We start from the raw sequence: 16,696 nt of genomic DNA, 5'->3' as shown, positions 1-16,696 counted from the left end.
TGAAAGGGACTTGGGGTGACAAATCCGAGCTAATGCTTTAAAAAACTGCGTTTTTTTCCACACCATTATAGCATTGAAAATGTTTTGTTAACTCTAAGTGTAGCATTTCCTCCAAACAACACAACTCCTCCAACCTTGGTGTTTTGGACAAAAGGATGCATCCGCAGCGTTGGGATAGAGTTTCACAGCCAGATTGATTATCTGAAAGTCTGCCTTCTTTGTTCTAGTCCCTGTAGTGCTGAATTTGCACTTCAGGTGAACATACACAGATGCAAAAACTTGGGTGAAGAGCAATGGCTGTGTAGTGGTTATGACATTTTGAGTTTACTCTTAGATATTTTTATCATTTTCAGAAACCGTTGACGACTTTAGAACAATTGTTGGGGAAAATGCTTATGGTCATTTCTATAGAAGTCACAAAAATAAAATCCAAATGCACACCTTGCAAAGCAACCTGAGGAAATGTGCTGAATTGAATTTATTTCGTACAAGAAATGTATAAATAAGTGAATATTCTTATGAAAGTCTTTGTTTTTAAGTAAAACATCCTTACATTTAAATGAGAAGCATGTCTGCAAAAAAAAAAAAGTTTTTAAATGGTTTACTTTTCTTTTCCTAAATAAGAATTGTTTTTGATGAATCAATAAATCAATCCCCCAAAAAAACAATTCTGATGTAAAGAATAAAAGTCTTGTTTTAAAGTAATTTATACTTGCTTACAAGCCAAAGGGCCACTTGTGTTTTACTACTCCAATATGAGAGTATCAAGAGGGTCATTTAAACATATGTTCAACAGCTTTTGGAGGCTATTAAAATATTCAGTTAATTCGGCATTTCAAAGTTCATTTTGTAAACATCTGCACGAAAAGATACCTTCTGCACATTATGGCAACACTCTTCTTTTTGAGAGGTAGTTAGAGAGTCATTTATTTTATGGTGTAAATGTAGCACTCAGCCTAAATAAATGTTCAAGCTCACTGAACCTCACACAAAACAGGCACACTTCAGTGGACAAAGACACAGACGGAGGGAGGGAACATCAAGCTCTTCTTTCTTTTCCTGGAGGGGTGTTTGTTCAGAGTGGGTGCAGGGCAGTGTGGAGAGGAGGGGAGGGCGGTAAAGAGAGCCAACTGGGAAAAGTGTGCTGTGCGTTTGTACGAAAAAAAGAAGCAAAAAAGTTAAAGATAACCAACACTTGACGAGTGAGATTCACAAGAGCTACTGAAACTTGTAAATTTGTTTGTGTGTTGTTGTAATGTTAGTGTTCGGGTGTATGACAGAGAAAGAGCGGGAGTGAAAGTGAGTGTGACGGAGGGGGGGCTTGGAGCTCATTGTGAGCAGTATTGAGTTAATCTCTTTAGCGGCACACGTCTTATGTAAAGAGGTGTAATGGTCTCTGCCCCCTCCTCGCCCCAGGGGACCCCAGGGGACACTGGGGTCCCGTCTCCCAGCAACATTTACATGTCGGTTATTCCAAAAAAAAAGATGGGGGGGGGGTGGAAAACTCTCAGTGGTGATAAGATCCGCCCCTTCTGCATGGTAGACTCTTGTCTACAGGCAGTTTATATAGTATTCAGCGGTTCACTCAAGGACAAACACATTCTGACTCGCCACGGAGAGCGTGCGAAGGAGATCTGATTTAGATTTGGCAAACGCGGTGTCTGTGGATTTATTTGTTGGAAGAGTAAGTGTCATTCTGTCATCTTTTTTTATTCTGGTGGTAAGCCTTTGAACTTGAACGTAAATCGCAGGGTAAAAAGAGGTGATTTTGGGTCACAGAAGCCAGACGGACATTGCGAAGGTCCAACTGAGATTGTTTACCTGCAGCACATGGTGGGAAGTGATGTATGTGCATGTGTCAAAGCACAATGCAATGTCCGACTTGACTTGTACAAGACTTGGTTGATTGTCTTGTACCTTTTAAATGAACAAAAAACTAATTTATAAATACGTTGTTGTTATATATTACTAAATATACTGCTCTTCATAAATGAAAAGTGCAAACTCATCACAAAAAAATGATAATGGATAAATGAATAGATGATAATGTCAATCATTGAGATTAATTTGCAGTGTTGTATCAAAGAAGAGTGTTAGCATTACATCATTGGTTGGCATGACTCGAGGACAAAATATGTGTTAGTCTCTTAAACAAAGACTCTGATGAGGTCGCTTTTCATTTGAGGGGACTGCCAAAGGGCTGCCTGAAGCCATTAAGTCCTGCTGAAACAGATGTTTAATACAAAAGTAGTATCGAATAACCTTATTTAAATCACTGTATGCAGAGTAAAGCCACATGAATGATAATTGAGTTGTTTGGAATATCATCCTTCTGGCAGTACAAACAGTTGAATCAGTGTTTCAATAAGTCAATAATATATGCCCCTATACCTTTTATATTCAATTTTGAAATGGCATGCAAAAAAGGAAACTTAGTCAGAATATAGAGAGATGACAAACACAAATATGTGGTTTATATCTAAAAGCAGTTACAAGACAGCACAAAATAACATAAAAAGATACAAATTCTTTGGAATGCATGAATTTATAATGTGATATTCATGATTAAGAAACAGCTGGCATATTTGCTCTGTTCTTTCTAGCTAATAAGCCTTTAACATATCAGCCATCACAATTAGGCTAGTTATACAAAGCCACGTGTGACGATGGTGGCGGTTCTTTTGTTCATAAAGCCACTCGCTATCTGCTCTAAAAGACAGATGGAAGGCATGATGGGTTGATTATGGATGTGTAGTATATGCTTTAGGCACATATAAATCATAAAAGACTTGATTAGCTGGTGACAGACCTTTGGTTCCCTTGAACTGTTGTCAGGTGGCTGACAGGTCCAGTCTCCCAAATGGGCTCCCATCATTGGAATATTATTTCCAACATATGAAGCCTAATATGTAAGCAAGTGAGAATGCACATTTTGATTTGTTTTTTTCTAAATAATGCTTATTTGAAGAAATAAAATATTAAAAAACATTAAGTTAGTGACGCACCAATCCTAATTTTTCATGGCCGTTTCAGATTCAGACATTTGTAATATTTCCATACAAATTGTAAATGTAAATGATTGCAATGCATTTTGCAGTGCATTGTGTGTGCAAACTCAGAATAGAGATTGGCCAAAACCAAATTAAAAACCGATCGTGTGTTTGGAGCAAGCCTGCAGCATCCCTCTCAGAAACTGAAGCCCCTGCGCCTCAATCGCCCCCAGGTGGCCGGTCCCAGTATAGCTGCGCCTCCGTGTTTTCTAATGGACACGAGGCAAACAAAAAAATCAAATTACACTTCAAATATTTTTTCCCAAAAATGAGTTTGTCATTGTAGGCAGTTATCATCACAATTTCATTTCAAGTGTTATTTTTTTTATAAGTTTAGTTTTAGTTAGTTATTTGATGCTATAAAAACGGGGGGTGTGACGTCATGATTGACAGCTGAGACTGACGGCTTCTCTGAGTGAAGTAGACAGACTTTTTTCGGGATTTTTGGGAGCAGATTGGAGCTTTAGCTTTAATTTCTACATTTCCATAACTGTTTATTTCACACCAACATAATTAATTGTTCTGCATCTGTGAGAGTGTGGGCGGGCTTTTGATATCGCGACTTCCTGCTCTCTACTGAGCAACTCTGGTCCCGAAATCGCTACTGCGCAGACTCCGGTCCCAAGATGTCTGCGTCGTGTAGGCCGTCCGAAAGCTTCAACTCTGGCCAGCGGAAACGGATGAAGTCGCGTCGTCCATATTTTTTTTACGGCCTATGGTTTGGAGCAATAACTGGCCAGTTCTCATTTATGACTGGTCAACTGGTGCATCATACATTAAAGTCTGTCTAACTATACATGACAAAAATGCGTAATCGAATAATTGAAGGATTATTGAAGAAATTACACATTCCACAAGCACACAACACCAAGGGCAAATGTGGTCTAATTAATGTGTACATTCTGGATGAAGCCAAGCTACAAATCACATTATCTAGGTCTGTTAGTCTGACTTCACAAAAATAGGACTGGTACATTGACTGAACCAAAATATTTAAATGATATTTTGAAAATATATTGTTTTAGTCAGATCGAAATCAAACTCAATGAGCATGAGAAAACATACTCAACTTTTTTAGTCTGACAATTGGGGGGGGGGGGGGGGGGTACTTGGTCAGTAGGTATTTTACCTACTGACCAAGTAAAATGAAAAGATGTTTTACCTAGTCACACAAATTTCAAGCTTGCAGGATTGTCAAGCGTTGTTTGTCAAAAAGGAGGTTGTTCTGGTTCTTGTTCCTAGTGTTGCGTTCAATATGGTCTCAGTTTTGTAAATCAGGATATTCAGGGTAACTGCCAATTGGTCTACCCCTATTGTACAACATGTTGGCAAATAGCCAACAAGATATGCTGTAGTTCCTGTTTTTATAGGACCTGTTTGCTCACCTAGTGAACGTTAAGAAAAGTAAACATTAAGAAAAAATCTGCTTAGACTAATGACAACAAAAGACATCTCACTACATTTCTTAAAATCCATGTTTTACCAGGTTTCCCAAATGGGAATAAGAAGGATCTCCACACAAGGCAATGAGCCCATCAGACCTTCCTCCATCATTAAAATTCTGTAATTACACACCTGCCGCCACCAAGACCACCACCTGCTTTCTCCAGATGTCCCAGCAAACATGGGTAGTGTCAGCAGTTTGATATCAGGCCATAGCCTCCACAGCAAACACTGCAAAGCCTCTGAAAACAAACTCAAAAAGGGGCTTCAGTCTAAGAAAACAGGCCGTAGCTTGGATGGCCTTCTGAAGTATGGCTTCTCTCAGGACCATTGCAGCACCAACAACAACTCAAAAGTCAGCTATCATTCAGGCAAAAACGATGACTTCTTTTACATCAAGGTCAGCAACAAGTCCCGAGCTGCTCAACATAACATTAATACAGCTGAAGACAGTCAAGGAAGAACAGCTGAAATGGACAATGAGGTGGACAGGAGAAGAGGGCCACCAGAATTAGTTCCGCTGTCTGGAAAACTAGAAAAGGTAACAGAACTGGAGTTAGCCAGAGAGTAAACAAAGCAATACTTGGGCTACAAAGTTCATTTTATATTGCCAAAATAACAAAATCCTCAAGAGTTTGATTTTCTTCAGTGCCTGTATTGTTGTATATCAAGGTAGTTTTTCCATCCTATAAAACTCAATTCCGTTTAAAGCAATACAAATTTAAATGTCGGCTTATGAAGCATGTTCATTTCAAAGCAGCCGAATCCAAAAGATGGCCCATCACCCAATCCCCAACCACTTTTATCACGCAAAATCAAACAACAGTCAAATATAGTTGATGTTAAGTAATCCCCACCAGCCCCTGACACTTTCACTAAGAGCTTAGCAGTGTCTGCTCCATTTAATTAAACTCCCAGATTGACGAGGTAAGAATGCCTTGATCTCTCCAGAGATTCGGTCCAATGGCAGTGTGGCACTTGCAAGCAGGCAAGCTCCTTTTTCAGTGAATAGCCTAATTTATGAAGGATCTAGCTAGGAAAATGAACCAAGTTTTACTAGGTCAGGAAGTTAATGCTAAACCAGCAGGGCAAACATACTATCATGGGGAAGAGAACATGACTGGGAAAAATAGGAAAAGAATAAGAAAGGAAGAATGTATTGTTGAGATTAACTTGTTGATCAATCATTTATGCAAAAGGTTTTGTTGTAATGTCCTGGCATTTATGAGAGTAATTACTTTGAGAGCATCTGATCAATAGGTTTTAAGATTGATAGTGTCCAGCCTTAAAAATGAGCTTCATGAATAATCAATTGGTTGTAGTGCACTTTAAATCTCAAAAGCACTCATCCGTCTTTTTTGTCCCCTCTCTTCTAGAGTGTAGAGAACGCCTTGATTCGACCAACTGCCTTTAAACCTGTTATTCCTAAAAGCAGCAGTTCTTTGGTGGAGACTCATAATAACTTGAGCACTATCCTGGGCAAGCGAATTAGTCCGATAGACAGGCTCAAAGATCTTCAGGACCCCAAGCTGGAGACAAATTCTGGTACCTTCTCTGACTCTGGGAGGAACTCTATGTCCAGCCTGCCCACCCACAGCACCAGTGGCAGCAGTCAGATGGACAACCTAAGTACTTCAACTAACCACATGGTGCGCCATGGAGGCCTTTGCCAAAACATGGAAATGTCTCAGAACCCACAGGGCGGTGTAGCAGGAATGAATGGAAACTCTGGATCCAGTTGGATGTGTAGTGGGACTAATGGAAACAGTTGGGCCGATGGATTTTGTGAAACAAACAGAAGTAGCGAGTCCACAAACTGCAACACAAGATCCGTTGGTGTCCTTAGTGAAAGTGTGGCAGCTGCAATAAGTTTGAACCGAGAAATAACTGCTGCAGCACTGACAATCTCATCCACTGAGCCAAAGATGGATTTCTCTGGAAACCAAGAGCAGCTTCTGGAAAACAGATTTTCGGAGCAAAGCCCAACAAAACCATCAGCTTCTGGGGGCTGCGTGCGATCACCAATTTCAATGAACGAATCACTAATACAACAGCTGGAGTACAAACTTCTGGAACGTGAAAGCGAGCTGGCAGAGTTACAAACAAGCCTTGAGGAGAAGGAGTCAGACACATGTCAGCTCTTTGAGGAGAAGCAACGCTACTGTGCTGAGGAGATGGTGGGGTTGAAACAACGCTGTTCTACAAAACTTCGTCAAGTAAGTTGTTTACAATATTTCATAGATTTTAAGGATCTCTGGTGTTAATCCAAAACCAGTAAGAGTACCTTACCTTACCATGATAGTCAACCAAGCACGCTATTCACCTTTATCCAGACAGAATCTAATGATGATTTGCGTAACCTGCAGGTGTCCCAGAGGGCTTTGAGAGCCCAACAGTTATTGCAACTTCAGGTGATACAACTTCAACAGGACAAGGAACGTCTGCAGGAGGAAGTGGACCAGCTTAATCGTGACAGGGACACTGCAGAAGGCCGACTTCGAATCTATGAGAGCCAGAGAAACCTTGTACCAACACTAGAAGAAACTCAGTGGGAGGTCAGTCTACAAGTCCTTATAGGGTTTAGTGACATATGTTGACACTGAATGCGCTCTATGTTTGATGAATATGTCAATAGCCACGTTTCCACCGTAGGAACATTCCCCATGAACTAGGGACTTTGTGATTAAATAAAGTTCTGGGTAAAAAAAATTCCCCTCAGAAAGTCCCTGCTCGTGAGTTAGTATTTTGTCAAAGTTCAGGAACTTTCGGGGGTGGGACTTGGGTGCTGAACATGCTGATTGGTTGAGTTCACGCAGCATTTTAATTGGTTGACTACATGTAGCATTTTATTTCAACCACTATTTTTTTTTAAGTATTTTCCGGTGCGTACAGTGAGTTGTTTCCTATTCAAATCAACAATGGAGTTTAAAAAATATGACCAATGGACAGACAACGAGGTTCAAGCTGTATTAAGCTTATATGCAGAGGATGAAATCCAGAGGGAACTGGAAAGTCGCACACAGTTCAACGTCATCTGACTAATTTGCCTAATCTTCACGGTACTTTAGACTGCGATGGAAACGCAGATAGCAACAGGTCTAGGGGGAAAAAGTTCCTGGGACAAATTATTCCAGGTAATTTTGGTGGAAACATGGCTAATATTAAGCAATATCCCAGCTAAATTGTAAGTTACACTACTACTTAACACATACTTAACACATTTTTTTCACCCCATATTATATTCGTAGGTTTGCCAGAAGTCAGGTGAGATTTCTCTGCTAAAGCAGCAACTTAGAGACTCCCAAGCTGATGTTGGGAACAAACTAAGTGAGATTGTCAGTCTCAAAGCTTCTCTGAAGGAGTCTAGATGCAAGATGGAAGAACTGGAGCAGAAGATCAAGGAGTATGAGGAAGCTCTTCACCAGCGATGCGCTGAGGTCGAGGTATGTGTTCATTGATATTAGATATTGCAGTTGCTACTGCATCCTGTGGCGTTACATATGACTGACTTCAATATGTTTTTTAAAAAGGTATCTAAGAATGAGTTTCAAAGAAAAAAGAATGAGGCTGACCTCCTCAGGGAGAAGGTGAACATGCTGGAAACAGACATCAAGGGCATGAAGCAGGACCTCGCAATGGCTAAAGAGGAGCAACAGCAACTAATGACCATGAGAGCCAAGGTTGAGGAGCAACAGCTGCAACTGAAGATAAGCCAAGCCCGGATGGAGGCCTTTGGGTCTAGTCAATCCAAATCAAAAGCCCAAGAGGGAACAGGTGCCAGTAAAACACTGCATCATAATGGAAGGGCCACTGACTTGGATACCCTACAGAAGGAGGTAGAAAGACTGAGAGGGGAACTGAAGGAAGAGAAGCAAAAGAAACATAAGATGATTAACAGCTTCCAGCAAGAGAGACAGACATGGAATAAAGAGAAAGACAAAGTAATCAGATACCAAAAGCAGTTGCAGTACAATTATCTGCAGATGTACAGAAAGAACAAGGACCTGGAGAAGATTCTGAGGGAGCTAACAGCTGAAATGGACAGTCGGACAGAGATGGACATGGACAGCCAAAGCTCTGACCTGAACTTTGATAAAATTGTAGCCACAGAGATATGATGTCATAGAGGATGAATGTTTTCACAATTTACCGAATGGTCTTAAATGGATGAATGTACTAGTGGGTGCAATTCACAATGAAAAATTTACACAGATAAACATAACGTCACAGAGGCTTCTAAGATGCTCAAATCTCAAGAGTTTGCTAAGATGTTCAAGAGTATAACATCACTTGTACATACCAACAAAAGCTTTTCTGTTTTTAGATCGATCACTTAATTGAAAAGCTTATAGGATGTCAGCCATATGAATTCCTATTAAAGATGCAGTAAGCAATTTTGTCTAATGGCACTCAGAAAATATCCCTCTGATTTGACATATCTAACTGAATTAATGTTTCCAGATGTGTAAACTATCACATCTGTTTCTGTGGCAGCTGTAAATTCTGTAAAATCCAAATAATTGACCACAGTCAGATTCTTTAAGCCATTTTCTGCCTGATTCTTTAAGCCATTCAAAAAATGGAAAGCAGGGGTGTAGGAGTTTAGTAGTTGAAGTTAGTTGATTAATTAAAGTTAAGCACCATATTCAGTTACATAAACGATTCAAAGTTGTTAGTTTGTCAGACAATAACTATTATTTTGCTACCGTTTCGTTTTTTACAAATTTGGCAACAATGAGATATGCTACTGTTCTCCTTCCTGGTCTCTGATTGCAATGGTCTCTATGGTCCAACATTAGGGCGGGGTTATGGAAACAGGGTTTGTGTCTAATTTGGTGATTAAGGGTCTGTTAACATGACAGTTTTCAACTAAAAATGTAAAACTTTTTATGCGTTTTGGCCGTTCGTTACAACAACAGCGTCTTGGGTGCCTGAAAACGCGAACTTTTGAAAACTGGTTTTAAAGTGCACGTTTTTGAAAATGGTCTCTGTGTAAAAAACTAAAACATGAATCTGTGAAAACAATGACATGATTCACATACGTAGTACATGTTCAGTCTATAGTGTTTTATCGCTATAATACAGCGGTATACAGTGCTTTTAGTCGTTTTCGCGGATCCGTGTGAATGGGGATCGTTTCGACAATGGTGTCCACTGTGCGCGGAAAACTCCTCCACTTTAAGCATATCCTTGTTGTGTAAACGTATATGAATGGCTAACATTGCTTACAGCACCTTTAATCTGTGCACATTCAACTAAAGGCTTTACCTCCCACTTTCCCAAACAATCCAGTGCTTCTTGCCTAAACCTTAACCAATAATATAGTCTCACTACAAGGTGACAAAGTGGGGTGGATATTTTATTTGCTGTAATTGCTAGTTTTGCACTCTCTTTGTTTCATATGACAAGAATCCGTATCTCCAATGTCTTTGCAGACAGGCTCGTAGAAACAAAATGTATACAGGGATATAGTAGCTTGATAGTAGTTTGATATTTTTTTTTAAATCAAACTTGCCCTGGTATGATTGTTCATGTGACATGAGAACCAATGCGTTTCAGCTTCATTTCATAAAACCTAGCACAATGCATCGAAGGGTGACTTTTTTAATTGAAAACAAGCATGAGTGAGATTTAAAAGATTTGCAAGGGAAGATAATCATTGAGTAAAAGGCTTACATTTTGGTCTATTACTCAAACAATGACTTCAGAAGACCTAGATCATGCTCATGAGTCATGTGGATTTTTTTATGAATCACCATCCAATGTCTAACCTTCTGTCTAAAGTAATTCTCGTTTTCTGTTTAATGGAAGAAGGAAAATAATACATTAGTTGAAACAATAAGAGTAAGTACAGTTCTGGATTTGTCCAAAATAATTGTCTTCCTGTGTGAAAATGGGTCTTAAAGTGATTGGACAACAGTGATCTATTTTACTCTTCAGTGGGAGTTTGAATTAGTAATCACTTAAAATGCTATCTACAAAACGAAACTTACAAAACGACGTGATGAAACAAGATGGTGATAACAGTGTCCTCCTTTTTAGGACTTAAACCCACCCAAAAAACAGATGTAATACAATACTTAATAGTTCACAGGACAATGTTCCTACCAATGTTGTTTGAAATGGCAAACAAGAGTGAGATGGTCAGCACTAAAACTAAGCTTCCATTTTTCATTGCAGAAATGTGTTACCCAGCGTTTCATCATGCAAAATTTCCCAAAAAGCTGCCTTGTAAATGATCCTCCTAAGAGCTTCCAGGAGTCATGATTTGACAAGAACAAACTGATAATCATATTATTGCTGGTGCAGGGTGGTTGTGGGATGTAAGGCTGTCTTTAGATGCATTTGAATGCATGTATGTGTTGTATATTTTTTATTTATTTTGATTAAATAAATTAAGATGTTTTCTGAATAAGGTTTTTCAATCAGTTATTTTATAGTTTATCTTCAAGAGACAAATATATGGGACAGTACCTAAACAACGATCAGACTCAAAGTTAACAAAAGACAACGCAACTACCAGAGCAGGTGATGACATCGTTCTGAAACACAGGTGAGTAAACCAGACCAGAAAAATCATCTGCTTTATTGTAATTTTCTGTATTTGATCCTGCATTTTAGCATTCTCATGCTACCAGAGAGAGTAAATGGGAAAGTAATTTCCTAGATACTTACAAATTGTAGTCATAATAAGTTACTGATTTTAATGTAATACGATAAATCCAGGTAACAATTTAGTATGGGCAAAACATGTGTTTTGTCTCAATAAACTCTTAATTATTGCATAAAAATAGTTAGTAAGGTAGTTGTTAAATTTAGGTATTGGGTAAGATTAAGGGATCATGTTATAAGTACTAATAAACAGCCAATATCCTAGTAATATGCATGCTAATAAGCAACATTGAACCCTAAAGTAAAGTGTTTGATTACATTTTTGATTACTTTTTAAATAAATAATTGTACATGTAATCACGTAATCAATAAAAAAGTAACTGTAGTGTGATTACAATTATTTTAAAACATAATTTAATCTAATAAAATACCCAATGTTTAGAATCTGATTATGTCAATGATGATGATGATGATGATGATGATGATGATAATAATAATAATAATAATAATAATAATAATAATAATAATAATAATAATAATAATAATAATAATATTTTTTTGGGTGAAATCAGTTAATGGTCACATGACATGCAGGTAAACAAATAAAATATATTGTTATATTTTTTGTAAGCTTCTTTTTAATTGTTTTTATTTTACTTCAATTACAACAGCTCAGTTCCTTCACGAACCCGAGTATGGAAAACCCTTGCATAATTTATTAATACAAATAATGTTATAGTAATTATTCTATTAAAATCCATGTGATAAACGAGTTAGGTCAAAAGTAATCTAAAAGTAATCAAAAAGTAGTCCGATTATATTACCCTAATGGATTACATTTCTATCTTTTCTATTTTTATTCTATTCATTTCTAATTACAGTATTGAACAGTATTGAAGTACTTTTACTTTCCAAGTAATTTTGTTTTTCAAGTATATGTAGTTTATCAGTGTTCTTCTTTGGAAAACTTTTACTTCACAACATCCCAAAACCTAATATTGTACTTTTTACTGCAATACATTTCATATTGAATATCGTTTAATACTTAATTACATTCAAAATCTAGTACTGTATACTTTTACTCAAGTAAAAGTAATTTAAATTTTTACTTGATTAAGTTTTACAAGTAAAAAGGTACTACATTTTTTATGTAACATCTGGTAATTAAGTATTAAAGGTAAGAAAACAATAACTTGTATTTATGAAATGTAGTGCAGTAAAAAGTATGACTTTATAATATGCTTTGGAATGTAGAAAGTAAATATACTCCACTACTGTCTGCCTCTGATGTAATTTGGAATCAGTTAATGACTACAATTTGTATAATCTACCCAACACTATATATATTTTTCTTTACTTGTAGTGTAAGGTAAATGAGTTTTCATAAGCCCAGAACCTTTGCTATTACTACAAAAGACCACTGAAACTGAGAGCAGAACAAATGACAGGAAATGATTAAAGCCAATATTAATGCACGCAATATTATTGTAGGAATATCCATAACTTTTAATAACATGAAGTTATTAAAATTATATTTTATTTCTAGGTTAATGCCTACGAATTACAAATGTTTCAAACTTTATCAAATTACTGCAAATGCTTCAAGTAGGTTTCAAGTAGGTGCAAAATGATTCATTGCTCGATGCTTTTAATACTGTTAGTAGTCTGACAGTCAAAACTCAATTATATTGTGGCGTCTCCCTCTTGTGGTGACCTTCTGTTATTACAGGGGTTCAAACTGGGGTCCAGAAGGTTCTAATCTAAGGGGTCCCCAGAACATTTCAGAGAATAAAAAGACAAAGCAAAAATGGGTAAAGTCTAACAAACATTCTAAATGTTTTAGTTCTAAATGTTCCACTCCTTTCTTTACGTATACATACTTTTCAGAATTTGATTTTTTATCTTTCTAGTGAGTTACTTAAATATTATTTTTAATTGAAAAAAATTGTTCTTTGTGACAGGCTTCAAGCTAATTTAAATTTGGAAACAATATGTTATTTTTACAATGTCACACTTACTATTTATCTAAAAGTTTAAATGTTTTTTTTTTTTTTTTCTCCATACATAAATCTGATGGATTTTAGGAAGGACGTCTCTCATAAAAGGTTCATCATATTTGGGGGTCCTTGGCATCATAAAGTTTGAAAAACCCCTGTGTTATTACACACGCCCAGGCTGAAAATATTGTGTATAAAAATGTTTGTGTTTTGTTTTTTCACCTCCATCTCGTCCAAAGTGTTACATTGCCCTCTGTGATGGCTCCAAAACGATCTGATTTTAATGATGTACAGATGATGAAAGCATAAGACAGCTTCAATGTAGCCTAGTTGCCATGAAAAAAGCCCAGACAAGCCAAACATCTTTATCTTACTCTAAGCCTTAATTCTTTATCTGCATGATTAAACCATATTAACGGAATAAAAATGATTGGCTTCTCTGACATTTTTGCTTACCGTTGATTTGGAATTTCGGGTTTCCTCCGTGAATCCAAGTGGATTGTAAATAATCCACTCTATCGGTCAAGCAGCAAAATTATCCAAACCTGCCGTTAAATCAAAGACAGCAAGTTTAGCTATATTCAAATGTTGATTCTGTTTCTGTAAATTGTCAAAATAAGAGTTTTTTTTTTTTTTTTTTTTTACTTTTATGTAAACAGACCGAAAAACATATTAGGCTACATTGAATATAAGAATGGAAAATCCTCAAAAGGTAGCCTATAGTGTTGTTGTTGTTGTTGTTGTTGTTGTTATAGGTTTTTATTTATTTACATTTATAGAGTTCAGTTCACCCAATAATGTATGTCATTAATTAATGTCATTCCACAAAAACAGACCTCCGTTCATCTTCGGAACACAGTTTAAGATATTTTGTCCGAGAGCGTATCAGTGTATGCACTGTATGTCCAGAAAGGGAATAAACACATCATCAAAGTAGTCCATCTGTGACATCAGTTGGTTAATTAGAATCTCTTGGACTACATATGGACTTTGATGATGTTTGTAATATTCCCTTTCTGGACATGGACAGTAGGCCTATTGTGCATAGCCTACACTTGCATACGCTCTAGGGTAAAATATAAAATATCTTAAACTGTGTTCCTAAGATGAACGGAGGTCTTACGTGTGGACCGACATTAGGGTGAATCATAATGGCATCAGTTTCATCTCTCTCTCATACACACACACGCGCACAATCAAATCAACGGACAGAAACCTTTTAGAAGCATGTCATTAATAATCCTGTGAGTTCTGACGAATACACAAGCAATTCGTGAGTACGGGACAGGTCACATACACGTGAACTCTGAATTCCAACAACAGCATCTCGTTTAACTACTTTTAAAGGCTGCCCTGCCCTCTAGTGGAAGAGATGATAGAGACGGAACACTGGCGCAGTAGCCTACCCCAAGCCAGACCCCCACTAACATCTTCATAAAAAGAATTCTAACTGCGTATTTATTTATTTATTTATTTATTTATTTATTTTAATTTAGTTTAGAATCAAACTTTAAGTATCAGGTGAGCACCACAGACCAGGGTGAAGACCTACATTACATTTTAGCTAAATGTCCAAGTTCAACAACAGCAAAAAAAAAAAAAAAAAAAAAAAAAAACTAATACATTAACACCTTATTTGCATAGGTTGCACTTTAGTTATATGGCCTACATAACATTGGATTATAAATAGGCTATGTGGTGTGCAGTTAAGTGTACACGTTTGACACAGAGCACAGAGCTTTTCAGGGAAACAGTGCACTACATATTTAAAGCACCCAGCACCCATACAAGTCCCCCTCTGTACACTACCATGTGTTCAAGCATGCTAGAGAGGTTTGTTAATCCTGTAGTGATCGGTGATGGGGTCACATGTTGAGGTGTGTGTGCTCGCGTGTGTGTGCTGAAGAGAGAGATTAGCCATGGCTGGCACTAATTAAATACTTAAGACTCAGCCATAAGCACTGAACATGCTGACTAAAACCTCAGCAACACTGAGACTCCGTGAAAAAAACAGCAACACAATAGCTCTTAAAATTATATCACATATGAACATTGTTTTTATATATATATATATATATATATATATATATAATTATTATGTAAATATAAATACATATATTTAAGATTTTTTATTAATATATATATATATATATATATATATATATATATATATATATATATATTAATAAAAAATCTTAAATATATGTATTTATATTTACATAATAATTATACACGGCACACACACATACACTGATCAGGCATAACATTATGACAGGTGAAGTGAATAACACTGAATACCTCTTCATCACGGCAGTGGGTGAGATATATTAGGCAGTAAGTGAACATTTTGTGTAAGGATTTGACAAAGGGCCAAATTGTGATCGCTAGATGAAGGGTCAGCAGAGCATCATCTAAACTGCAGCTCTTGTGGGGTGTTCCTGTTCTGCAGTGGTCAATTTTCAATAAAAGTGGTTCAAGGAAGGAACAATGGTGAACCGGCAACAGGGTCTAATCAAACAGAAGAGCTACTGTGTCTTAAATTTCTCAAGAAGTTAATGCTGGTTCTGATAGAAAGGTGTCAGAATACACAGTGCATTGCAGTTTGTTGTGTATGAGGCTGCATAGACACAGACCTGTCAAGGTGCCTGACACCTGTCCACTGCCAAAAGCACCAACATGAAAAGCACGAACATCAGAACTGGACCACGGGCAATGAAAGAAGGTGGCCTGGTCTGATGAATCACTATTTCTTTTACATCACGTGGTTGGTCGGGTGCGTGTGTATTTCTTACCTGGGAAACACATGGCACCAGGGGTAGAAAGCAAGCCGGCGAAGGCAGTGTGATGCTTTGGGCAATATTCTTCAGGAAAACCTTGGGTCCTGCCATCCATGTGGATGTTATTATATTTTGACACGTACCACCAACCTCAGCATTGTTGCTAACAATGTACACCCTTTCATGGAAGCGGTATTCTCTGGTGGCTGTGGCCTCTTTCAGCAGGATAATGTGCCCTGCCACAAAGCAAAAATGGCTCAGGAATGGTTTGAGGAGCACAACGAGTTTGAGGTGTCCATGGATGCCCCACCTCGTAACTTACAGGACATAAATGATCTGCTGCTAACATTTTGGTATCCAGCACAGCACACCTTCAGGGGTCTAGTGGAGTACATGCCTTGATGAGTCAGGGCTGTTTTGACAGCAAAAGGGGGTCCAACGTAGAGGGTCATAATGTTATGCCTGATCAGTGTATATTATGTAAACACAAACTTTTATATGGATGTGATCAATCGCAATTAATTGTTTGACATCACTGTAAATAACAAATTTAAAATGCTTCTAAAGCAAATTATGATTAAATGATGATTAAATCGATTATATGTATATTTATATTCAGAAAGTTTTATGGCAATCCTTTTTTTCTTTTTTTTTGATTGAGATAAACATTTCCACATTTAAAACATTTTAAATGTCACAAAACTTGGATCAACTTTACCAACTAATCATAATATTATTACACAAGGTCAGCCTTTTTGTTTTGTACAAAAACACCAAATTTTAACAATCTGATATTACAATATTTGTAGCCATTCTG

At 37.2% G+C, this 16,696-nt stretch overlaps 1 protein-coding gene across 3 annotated transcripts in view; it reads left to right on the top strand.

Annotated features, from left to right (window-relative positions):
• Nucleotides 1–9,991, top strand: part of lzts1 (leucine zipper, putative tumor suppressor 1) — a 31,126-nt gene extending 21,135 nt beyond the window's left edge. The window contains exons 1-6 of one of the 3 annotated variants that reach the window (XM_067413387.1): nucleotides 1,547–1,684; nucleotides 4,537–5,034; nucleotides 5,870–6,709; nucleotides 6,860–7,048; nucleotides 7,742–7,936; nucleotides 8,024–9,991. In XM_067413387.1, coding sequence (XP_067269488.1) covers nucleotides 4,675–5,034; nucleotides 5,870–6,709; nucleotides 6,860–7,048; nucleotides 7,742–7,936; nucleotides 8,024–8,611 — 2,172 coding nt within the window. In that variant the 5' untranslated portion in view covers nucleotides 1,547–1,684; nucleotides 4,537–4,674 and the 3' untranslated portion in view covers nucleotides 8,612–9,991. Of the gene's footprint in view, nucleotides 1–1,546; nucleotides 1,685–4,536; nucleotides 5,035–5,869; nucleotides 6,710–6,859; nucleotides 7,049–7,741; nucleotides 7,937–8,023 lie in introns of those variants that run through there. The other 2 variants (XM_067413386.1, XM_067413388.1) reach the window with 2 other exon arrangements.
• Nucleotides 9,992–16,696: the final 6,705 nt, after the last annotated feature.

Source organism: Pseudorasbora parva, chromosome 13, assembly GCF_024679245.1.
Source record: "Pseudorasbora parva isolate DD20220531a chromosome 13, ASM2467924v1, whole genome shotgun sequence".
Classification (NCBI taxonomy): Eukaryota; Metazoa; Chordata; class Actinopteri; order Cypriniformes; family Gobionidae; genus Pseudorasbora; species Pseudorasbora parva.
The sequence above is the reverse complement of the archived record's forward strand: the minus strand, read 5'-3'. Positions and strand labels throughout refer to the sequence as shown.